Genomic DNA, 10,051 nt, shown 5'->3' on the forward strand with positions numbered 1-10,051 from the left:
AATGACGCAAAAAAAAAACACCTCAAACAATACAAACAAGCCCACTTGTACAGCGCCTGGATGCGATGGAGATTTTTTGGGGGATGGTAGCTCAAGAACGATATAAGCACGGTTCGCCAACAGAAGAACTTTCATTAGTATTCCAATCGCATCCGAGAGAGGAACTGGTGATCCTGCCCGGATGTGTATTATGTGCTAGAAATCCACACCAGGAGGTTGTGAACATCTTCGAAACGGGGAATTACACCGGACGAAAAGGAGAACCATGGGTGATATCAGTGTTGTGAGTGCATCTGCAGGTGACGATAGGCGAGCTAAGAGTGTCCGCGAGTTTTACCAAAACTCAACGATCCTGCTAACCGGTGGAACAGGATTTATTGGTAAAGTGTTGCTGGAAAAACTGTTGCGATGTTTCGAGGTGAAAACGGTGTTCCTGCTGATACGGCAAAAGCGTGACAAGACGGTGGACGAACGACTTCGGGAGGTGTTTGAAGATGTGGTCAGTTAATGTGCGCGAGTTGGTGTGGTGGAACAATTCCAATATTTCTAACACGATTTTTGCCATAAACGCATACAGATATTCGACTCCATCAAATCATCACCGCAAGGTGGTAAGTCTCATTTATCGAAAGTGATCCCCATCGAGGGGAATTTCCAGTCGGAAGTGGTTATATCAACAGAAGATTACCATCGATTACTAGCAGCACAAGTGGAGGTTAGTGTGTTGATATTAGACTAACTTGTTGGGAAGAAAGATGCACTTCACTAGATAACAGTTAGACATTCATGCATCGTTTCTTCCTATCATTAAATAACGCCAGGTTGTATTTAACGTGATGGCCTCGATAAAATTCAACGAAGACATCGAAACGGCTATCGATACGAATGTGCTATCGTCGCGCAAGTTGTTCCTGCTCGCTCAGCAACTTCCCCACATCCAAACGATCGTGCACGTATCGACGTTTTACTCCAACTGTCACCGATCACACATTGAGGAACGCATTTACGAGGACTTACCGTTCGGTGGGTTCGAAAACATTCTCGGCCTCTTTCGCCACCTAACGCCGGAAGAGAAGGACCGCTTGAAGCCAATCATTCTTGGTCCAATGCCGAACAGCTACACGTTCAGCAAGCGCTGTGCTGAGGTGATGATTCAGCAGCAGTTTGCTCAGTTACCGATCGCCATCTTTAGACCACCGATAGTAACGTCGGCCTATCGGGAACCCACGCCCGGGTGGGTGAACAATTTCAATGGACCGGCGGGCATGGTGGTACCGGTTATACGTGGCCAGGTGTATTGGTGTTACGGGGCAGATGATGCTACAGTTCACATGGTTCCAGTTGACTACTGTGTCAACGCACTACTGACCGTTGGATGGGACAATAGTCAACGGTATGTTCCATCGAACGCTCGCGATAACTGCATCAACAGTTTGTATTATTTGTTTTGTTGTAGGAAGCGAACACTTCTGCCTACAATGCGTGAGATTGTCCCGGTGTACAACTACGCTTTCCGACAAAATGTATTCCGAAATCGAGAAGTTGGGGCATTGCTTGCCCATGGCATCGATTCCCTATTGGGAAGAATATTTGGGTGAGTTCAAGTATCAACGTTTTACTCATTGTCTTGTAATATCTTCTTTGTTTGCCTTCAAGCCGTTACACCATCCATATCACATCTTCAACCTTTATGAGAAGACTGTTCATCAACTGGTTGCTACTTCAAGCCTGCGTCGCAGACATTTTCAACAAACTTATCGGTAAAAAAGCAAAGTATGTTCGTCCGATAATTACCAATCTTTAGACATACTTCAATCCTGTTATGATATGTTTTCCTATTCCAGAAATTATGATACAATCAAGCGAGTGGTAGCTCTGGAAGAATCCACAAGCTACTTTCGCTGTCACTCATGGACAGCGGAGAATGAAAACATCCGTACACTGTGGGACCGGTTGCCGGCTGACGATAGACAATTACTTCCATTCGACGTCGAAACTCTTGATTGGAAGGACTATTTTCGGTTTTTCGTAACGGGTGTTGCCGCCGCGCTGAAGCGACAATCTACAGCGCGACAACGTATGCGCGCACAAACGTCTTAAACGGGAGATACCTCTGCACACCTGCAGGTTAAACATTTATGTTACCATTTATTAACTACTACTATTAGCTCTCCAGTTTGTCATACCATAAAGTGGGAGTGTACGTGAGATTTTGTTACAATAGCCGCTGTACTACTAGAATCTACAATTCTTCGATCAGTGGAGTACTTCGTCGAGGTGGTTCAGTAGATAGGGTCATCTCTTTCGTGTCGCGTTTGGCCAACGCTTCTGCATGCTGGCGTACTAAGGTGATGGTATCATTCTTCAGCTGTTTAATACTCTCCGGCAGCTTGTCTTTGATAACATGCTTCGGACGTACCAACTGGCGGAAGTCTATGTCCGGTTCGGCATTGCTTACCTCTTCGATGGCCATCCGTACGGCATTTGGTGGCGGCAGGTCTGTGAGTTGACGCCGCAAGTTGGCCGTGTTGCTCAGTGCAATCGCATTTGATGGTTCCAAACGCAGCACGTCACAGTAGATCTGGTAGGCCTGTGACGATAAAGCAATCGATTAAGTATAGTTCGACTCAGTCAAGAATATACCACCAAGTACCTCTCTTTTTTTGTCGCTCAATGTAAATGCTTGCGCTTTTCTCAGGAGTGCCTTTAGATTGGTCGGTTCGATCATCAAACAGAGATCACAATCCGCTATTGCTTCATTATAGCGTTGTAGTTTTATGTCTACAATGGTAACAATCAGGTATTTGATTATATTATGGGCAGTTGTTTAAGATTAAGACACAAGCTAAAGTACAAACTAACCCTACTTTTAGCATATCTTTCCAATGGGATACCTCCGTGGTAACAATTGAGGTTAGAATTAAGAATTGTGAACAAAAAATGAATAAAGCAATCGAAAATACTTCACCTACATGCTATGGCTCGGTTGTTGTAGCAGGCTGCGGTAGGATACAAATCCAGGCTCTTGTCGTACTCCTCCACAGCTTCCTTAAACTCCTTGGCACGAAAATTATCGTTACCCTTTTCCCGTAACTTTCCGGCAATCACTTGCTTCTCCTGGTGCGACAGCTTTGCCTGCGGTGGAAGTTCAACAATTTTCGGCATTTCGCTATTCTTCTGGTTGTTTATCCGCACCATCTCCCGATGACGTTCCTCGTCCAGGTCCATCTTTAGCATCGCTGTGTCAGCATCAAACTTGTCCCATCTGTCGTAATCGCAATATCTGATGTATTTCGACTGAGACGCTGCCTTTGATGTAACGTGAATCTCCTGCTCCAGATCAATCACAGGAATACTTCGGATGCGCGGTACTGTGGGATCTTCCACTTCGTCCTGCATGGAGCGTAAATCCTCTTCGATTGCTTTCATCATGGTCTGCCATTCGTTTAGCCTTGTGGTAATGTTTTGCCATTGCTCTTCCGGCATGGTGTGTTGCGTGGCTAAGGGTTGTTCCTTGCGCAGCAGTTTGCTGTCCGGACGTAACGATTTCAGCCGCTCTTCGGCAAATGCGGTTAGTTGTGGGAAGTATCCTTCTTCTCCGGAACGTAGCACTTTTAAGATGTTTTCCACCTCGCGCCCGTTGTTGCTTTGGCGGATGTAATCAAAATCCAATTGGTCCAATAACAGCTCATATTTTTCCAACAGTCTCTGCGGTTTATTCGACATTTTGCCCCAGCTAACGCACAACCGATACTGAGCGTGCAGAAGAACACGGAGTGCGTTGACGGGTTATTCAACAAACAAAGTGCAGTAGCATGCGTTGCCATAGGGATGGTTGTTATTTTTAGAGCGTACGAATGGGTACTTCAATGTAGTTTTGTCGATACCAAGGTCAGATGTATTATTTTCAAGTCCAATAATTACTGTTGCCAAATATTATACAACAAAAATAAGTAAAAGGTTTAATTTTGTGAACATGTTTAGTTTTGTAGAGAGAAATTATTTAAAAGCAATTTTCCATATATCATTTGCCATTGAGTTACAACCATATTCTCAGCAGTCCTTGAAAACGTATCCCTTCGTTACCTTATTTCTCCATGCATCCGTCGAACTGCTTAGGTAGATATTGAAGAATTCTTTCTTGAAGTTTGTGGATGAAGGATGACAATCTACCACGCCTGCCTGACGAACTTCCTCGTAGTTAGTATAATAGTCTTATTTATTTACATACATAAACAAAACTAGAGAATCGAATCATTTAAGTAGATAACAGGTCAACTGTATGATATCACTCCCCGGGAGTTGTAACCAACATCACTCCTCATCGCTGCTGATGACGGCCCTTCTGCGCACCTTCTGTGCTGCAATCCTTTCTTCCTGCGGTATCTCCGATTGGGAGGGCATCTCCTTGGTTATTCCCATTGAAGACTCCTTATCGGACTCATCGTCCGACATTACAAGTCGTGAGGCTGATTGCTTTGGGGCCATCGTATCGCTGTCATCTTCAGAAACCACCAGCATTCGTTCCTTTTCTGGTTGTACTTTCTGAACCTTTAAACGATTGACCTTTTTGCGTCTATGTACCACCGGCATATCCGCTCCAGAATCGGATGAGTCCGACCGGTTACGTTTGGTGGAAAGGGCACTCGCGGCATGATCTGTCCCATTGGATTCATCCTCTGACACTGCTAATGGTACAGAAGCAGTTCGTGTGCTTTCTGGTCGGTCAGCAGTGAGATCAGTTTCAAGATCATCTTCCGACACCATTAGCGGTGACATGGATCGTCGTTCGTTTTCTGCGAGGAGTTGGTTGGGTTTTCCGTTTCCGTCGTTTTTGCGACTTTGCATTAATGACATTTCCGAAATAGAAGTATCCAGATCATCGTCTGAATCAACTATGGACGAGAACAAATTTCTTTTCTTCGCTGTATGGTCTGACTTTTCCGGTGTAAGCGTAATAGAACCCTCACAATATTCGGTCAGTATTTCGACTCGTCTTTTTATAGCTTCCGGTGTCATTGTAAAAGGTATGCGATGATACATAAACTGGAAGAGGAAAGTAAAAGCATAACGATAAATTACCGTTGATCCTTTCTGGAACAGTTAAATCTCACCTGTTTGCCACTGTCCATCACGCCTAGCAATCGCAACAGACGCTTAAATTCTGCGTTTTTCAAAGCATCAGTTTGATGCGGTGCTATCGGTACAATCGGAATACCGCCCTCGGAGTCTTCCGAAGGATCGGAATCTTCGTACAGATCGAGCACATCGCCGAAACATGTGATGATCCACTGGACGGCCTCTTTCATGTCGGTACCAAGCGCTCTAAGCTGCTTCTTAACTTCATGTTCGTTTAATTGTTGTACACCCTTTCCTCTGGTTTCTTCCTCCTCATCAATTTCACCCTCCTCACTGCCTTCATCGCTCTGCGAACCATTGCTGTTGCCCTCTTCATAGCTGCCACGCCGTTCCTTGTTACGCTTTGTTGGCATTATCTCGGACACATCCGCAATCAGCCTGAGGCTAACCATGCGACGTGCGATGGCGGGTTTAGTAAACTTTTTGTCGAACCCTTCCGCAATGCTCTTGAGAGGATTTTTATCCAAACGTAGCTCCTCATACAGCACGCCAAGTTTCGCATCTTCTTCTGCCGTCCAGCCACCGCCCTGTTGCTGTCGGTTTGCATTGCTCCGTTTTGTAGGGGCCTTAAAGACAAGCCCCAGTTCCCTTAGCTTTTTCATTACTCCCCGACGCGTACGCGTTTGATCGATGAGGTTTTCCAGCAGCCAATCGATAACATCTGCCAAAAAAAGGGACGATAAGTAAATGTTACGCTGAGCTCCATGGAGATCCAATTGCGTACCTTGATCTGTGCGAGGATTTTCTTGATTTTCCATAAACAGCCTTCGTAGTTCTTCCTCTTGCTCTTCAGTCCAAGCCTTCTTGGAAGCTTCCGATCGCCTGTAAACGAAACACAACGTTCCGGGAGTTAAAGTAAGATGCCTTTTTGTTTAGCTAAGAAGTTATTCTTACCTATCTGAATCCTGGAACACCTCATCATAGCCAATTTCCATGGCCGTTGCAATTCGCATCGATTTAGCAAAGAGCAGTTCGGCAAACAGCAAACCCCCATCGTCAGCCGCACCGGTTAGGACCTTTTGCTGCAGTTGGCGCACTGTGTGGATGGCTAATCGTCGCAACTCACGTGCATGATCGTCATCGGGTGCATTCAACACAGCCTGGAATACACGTAGAAGAGAAACCTGAAAAAGGGATTTATTGTTATTATTTGTGTGTGATGGTATTCAGTGCATTTCAAATATGAAACGTTTCTCACCTGGAACAGCAAAGACGGCATTTTATGCTCAACACAAATCCGGTATAGCAGTGTGACGGCCGCCTTCAGACAGGGTGTCTTAATCTTTTCCCAATCGTGTAAGACGGTAGTACATGCATACACTACTCTATGATCTACGAGTCTGCAAAGAGTGGCGTGAATAATTGTTTAATTATTTAAAGAATAGATCATGGGGGCAGTCAGCGTATGTGCAATGCAACAATGATTCCCACCTTTTGGAGAAGTCTTCAAATTTGAAATCTTTTTCCGCACTACGTACGTGTCCTGTAAGGTAATCAATGCATTATATCAAAGTGTGTTTATCAAAAATGTCTAAAAAAGGATGAAAATATGCTTACTTTCCGATGCTTCTATTTCGTCTTCGTCTTCTGAATCGATCGGTAAGTCATCCTCACCGTTATCATCTTGATCAACTTCTGGAAATGAAAAATATGGGCATTTTTAATCTACTGAGAACTTTCAAAGTTCGCAACGAGATTTAAGGGATTACCAGAGGACAGATTTGCGGTAAATATGTCGCGTAGTGTTATTAAATCTTCATCCGGGCTAGAAGTCTCATTGCCGAAGCAATCATCCAACGTCCAAACCGATCTGTGAACGTTAATCAAAAGACATTATTGGAACATCTTCGTCTATTCCAGAAGAAAGATCGCCGGATTGCATACCTTGCGGCGTACAACATTTTAATTGCTTGCTCGTACTGTTTATCGCGAAGTAGTACGTGGATGCGCTTCACACATTCCCCCCTTAAAGAGAAAAAATCACCAAAATGAAGAATATTCAATCATGCTAATGAAGTTTAAAAGAATCACAAAATACTTTTGTTCGTCAACTGGAACGGACGATGCCGCGTCGAATGGTGTTGGAAGATCACTTTGTTTCAGCTCGCTGTTTTCCAACAGTGCTGCAACAGTTGGTGCCTCTTGCAGCCATAGAATTTCCGCATTTTCCTGTTATATAACGAACAATTCGTCAGCAGATGCATTTACAGAGAAAGAATGAAAATTACAAACCTGTTCTTCAATAGATTTTTCCTTTCTGGTTTGTTTCTTGGCCGTTTTCTTGCGCTTTGGTTTGACCCGTTGCTGTACTCGCACCGTACCCTTGCAGAACCGTTGCAACATGTTAAAGAACAGATGGGCGACTTCGACAACATCCCTAATAAACGCTCTAGAAATAGAGAATGCAACATATCGAAGAATTGTATCGTTTCGAGAGCATAATAACCGTTTGGGTGGTGCTTACCTCGTATGGATGGTTTCTTTGAAGTTTGTCAACAAATGTACAGCCATTTCGCGATATTCCATGACGTAAAAAATATTATTTTGTAGTACGGACAGCAGCTCAGTTGCGCTAGGATCCTTGTTTTTTTCCAGTGCATACATATTGTTTAACAGCTCCCGGTACGTCTGATTAAGTATTTGCGGATTAGAAGAGTAAAATATTGTATAAGCGCAAGCAGTGATAACAACCTGCTTCGTTGCAAATTCAGTTTATGGAATAGTAATGAATTACCTGCACAGTCAGATGAAGTCGTCGTGCCCAGATCGATTTGCGCGTTTTATCCGCAGTAATGTTTTCTATATACGTTTCCATACGCACTATGATCCAGTGGAAAGCGTCAATACTTAGCGATTCGCTGAAAAATATAGCTTGGGATGTAATTAAGAAGGTTGATCAAAGCGTTCCAAACTCCTTACCTCACAAGCTCAATCTTAAACCCACAGTGTCGATTAAATTCGAGAAAGAACCGTATGGCCCACAGAAGATACGAATCATCATGGAATTCCGAAACGCTCGTGCCATGTTGGTCTAGATGGCGCTTTGCCTGTCGCACCATATTGTTGTACACACGCAGTATCTCCATACAGTACTCGCGCAGAAACAGACGCACCGAGAAGATGCTTTTCCGTTCGATCGTTTCATTTTCTTTGGCCTGCCGGAAAGATACCTTCTGGCGATGCTTCTCCGCACTGAACTCCATTCGTATTATCTTGCCCAACGACTGATGGCAAACCGCGTCACTGTCTGAGATGGATTTCAAATTATTGTACGTGTACGTACCGCGGAACCACGAATGGCGCATTGAGTTAGGTTTTCTGCGTGCGGCTGTCGTTGCTGCCGATGGTTGTCTCGCTTTTATCAACAGTAATTCATCCGTCTTCTTCTCGATGTTGGTGCGCTGCAGTGTCGCATCCGCAAGATGAACTGCCGTTTGCTCGCGGTAGGCAAGACTTAAGATCTCGAGCGTATGTATGAGGAAACGATTTTCATGCGGCGAACCAAGAATGTACAGAATGATGTCCAGTATACCTGCCTGATGTAGCGCCCACAGCAAACAATCGTGCTGGCTGGCATCATTGTCAAAGCGCTTCTCTCTTTCCACATTCGTCGGAACTTGAAGCACATTTCGAATCAACACCAGGATACGTTCGATAATGAGCCCGTCTGCTTCGCTACGTAATGCCCAATCCTAGTAAGAGGAAAACAAGCATTAAACAATATTTAAATAGAATAAGAAAAAGGGATAAATACACACCGTACGGAGAATTTTTTCTAACCGATCACCCAACACCGACCAGAAGCTTTTCAACGAAAACGCTTCCTTGTACTCCTCACAAATCTCTATGAGCCGGATGAATTTTCTCTGCTCCACTGCATCGCGCGGATAGTTTCCGTTGTACAGCAGCAGCGTCGGAAAGGACAGATTGACGAGCAGTCGTAACAGTACATCGACCACATCCGGCTTGTCGAAATTGCTGATAACCATTGGTATTAGATCGGTCTGTACGATACGTTTGCCACCGATGTAACGACGGCATTCGTGGGAAGGTCTGTCCTGCTTCAGTATCCAAATCAGATGCTTCAAGCCCTGTACCGCTTCCGGATCCATCTTGTACACATCGCCATCCATCCAACCGAGCGTCGAACAGACGGCATCGATGTCCGCAAAGTATGCACTCATTCTACTCCTAAAAAAACTGTATATTTAACTTAATATTATGTACACCAAAACAACACCAACGCACAGCTCTGCTCTTGTTTTCTTTAAAAATTTGTTTGAAATGCGCGGGTTTTTGGAGTGACGTTTGGATGTGTCAGCGCGTTTGACGGCGAGGTGACAGCTGGAAAATCTTAAGGCACCGATACACTACAGAGGACTTTTGCACGGAGCAAACCTAAATGAAGTTTTTTTTGGGAAAAGTTACGTGATAACTAGAGCATCTAGAATAATTTGTTTTTCTTTCAATGAAGCAAAACGAAAAAAATATAAAACATAATCGTGCAATGACCATTTCGAAAAGAAGCTGTTTAAGAGCTGCGCTGAACTGCTTTGGTACTCCTCAATATCTTCAACGCTGCTTAGTGAGCAATTGGTGCGAAAATATTCGCCTATTGAAGGAAAAGTACTCCATTTATACGCTGTCTCTCTTTTTAGCAGAAGTTTTCCCACAGACATCAGAAAGAACATCCTTCAACTAGCCCCTGATTGTGATACACTCACTACAAAGGTAAACAAGAACCAAAACCCGGAACCGGATACAAAAAAGCCTACAAAATGTTTTATTTTATTCATTAATTAATTTAATCGTTATCATTTGTGGAAAAAATCTGTCACTGAACTTCAGGTATCTTAGCTCTACGTAGCTAGTGGCAAAGTTGTTGTTTTTTCTTGTTATTATTACGCTATAC

At 44.0% G+C, this 10,051-nt stretch overlaps 3 protein-coding genes across 3 annotated transcripts; 1 reads left to right on the top strand and 2 right to left on the bottom strand.

Annotated features, from left to right (window-relative positions):
- Positions 1 to 265: 265 nt before the first annotated feature.
- Positions 266 to 2,100, top strand: LOC128718585 (fatty acyl-CoA reductase wat-like). The gene is made up of 6 exons (XM_053812206.1): positions 266 to 499; positions 578 to 715; positions 822 to 1,393; positions 1,457 to 1,594; positions 1,657 to 1,773; positions 1,845 to 2,100. Exons 1-6 carry the CDS (start codon positions 266 to 268, stop codon positions 2,098 to 2,100), a joined length of 1,455 nt encoding a protein of 484 aa, XP_053668181.1.
- A 142-nt stretch (positions 2,101 to 2,242) lies between these two features.
- On the bottom strand, positions 2,243 to 3,726 carry LOC128708610 (sperm-associated antigen 1). The gene is made up of 3 exons (XM_053803590.1): positions 2,973 to 3,726; positions 2,654 to 2,781; positions 2,243 to 2,590 (listed from the first exon to the last, which is right to left on the bottom strand). The coding sequence occupies exons 1-3, from the start codon at positions 3,724 to 3,726 to the stop codon at positions 2,243 to 2,245; spliced, it is 1,230 nt and encodes a 409-aa protein (XP_053659565.1).
- Positions 3,727 to 4,314: 588 nt separating this feature from the next.
- LOC128710174 (protein timeless homolog) lies at positions 4,315 to 9,323 on the bottom strand. The gene is made up of 15 exons (XM_053805216.1): positions 8,898 to 9,323; positions 8,059 to 8,831; positions 7,874 to 7,997; positions 7,604 to 7,767; positions 7,372 to 7,528; positions 7,178 to 7,308; positions 7,024 to 7,104; positions 6,849 to 6,949; positions 6,697 to 6,774; positions 6,571 to 6,622; positions 6,338 to 6,479; positions 6,034 to 6,263; positions 5,864 to 5,961; positions 5,115 to 5,800; positions 4,315 to 5,046 (listed from the first exon to the last, which is right to left on the bottom strand). The coding sequence occupies exons 1-15, from the start codon at positions 9,321 to 9,323 to the stop codon at positions 4,315 to 4,317; spliced, it is 3,975 nt and encodes a 1,324-aa protein (XP_053661191.1).
- Positions 9,324 to 10,051: the final 728 nt, after the last annotated feature.

The sequence above is a fragment of the Anopheles marshallii genome, chromosome 2 (assembly GCF_943734725.1).
Source record: "Anopheles marshallii chromosome 2, idAnoMarsDA_429_01, whole genome shotgun sequence".
Lineage (NCBI taxonomy): Eukaryota > Metazoa > Arthropoda > Insecta > Diptera > Culicidae > Anopheles > Anopheles marshallii.

Excerpts from the sequence above, each read along its gene's own strand:
- LOC128718585 (XM_053812206.1), top strand. The coding sequence starts at position 266 with ATGGGTGATATCAGTGTTGTGAGTGCATCTGCAGGTGACGATAGGCGA. Across the intron at positions 500-577 it reads GGGAGGTGTTTGAAGATGTG|ATATTCGACTCCATCAAATC; the intron begins GTCAGTTAATGT and ends AAACGCATACAG. Across the intron at positions 1,595-1,656 it reads CTATTGGGAAGAATATTTGG|CCGTTACACCATCCATATCA; the intron begins GTGAGTTCAAGT and ends TTTGCCTTCAAG.
- LOC128710174 (XM_053805216.1), bottom strand. The coding sequence starts at position 9,323 with ATGAGTGCATACTTTGCGGACATCGATGCCGTCTGTTCGACGCTCGGT. Across the intron at positions 8,832-8,897 it reads TAGAAAAAATTCTCCGTACG|GATTGGGCATTACGTAGCGA; the intron begins GTGTGTATTTAT and ends TCCTCTTACTAG. Across the intron at positions 6,264-6,337 it reads TGCCGTCTTTGCTGTTCCAG|GTTTCTCTTCTACGTGTATT; the intron begins GTGAGAAACGTT and ends TCCCTTTTTCAG.
- LOC128708610 (XM_053803590.1), bottom strand. The coding sequence starts at position 3,726 with ATGTCGAATAAACCGCAGAGACTGTTGGAAAAATATGAGCTGTTATTG. Across the intron at positions 2,782-2,972 it reads CAACAACCGAGCCATAGCAT|ACATAAAACTACAACGCTAT; the intron begins GTAGGTGAAGTA and ends TTACCATTGTAG. Across the intron at positions 2,591-2,653 it reads TGAGCGACAAAAAAAGAGAG|GCCTACCAGATCTACTGTGA; the intron begins GTACTTGGTGGT and ends TTATCGTCACAG.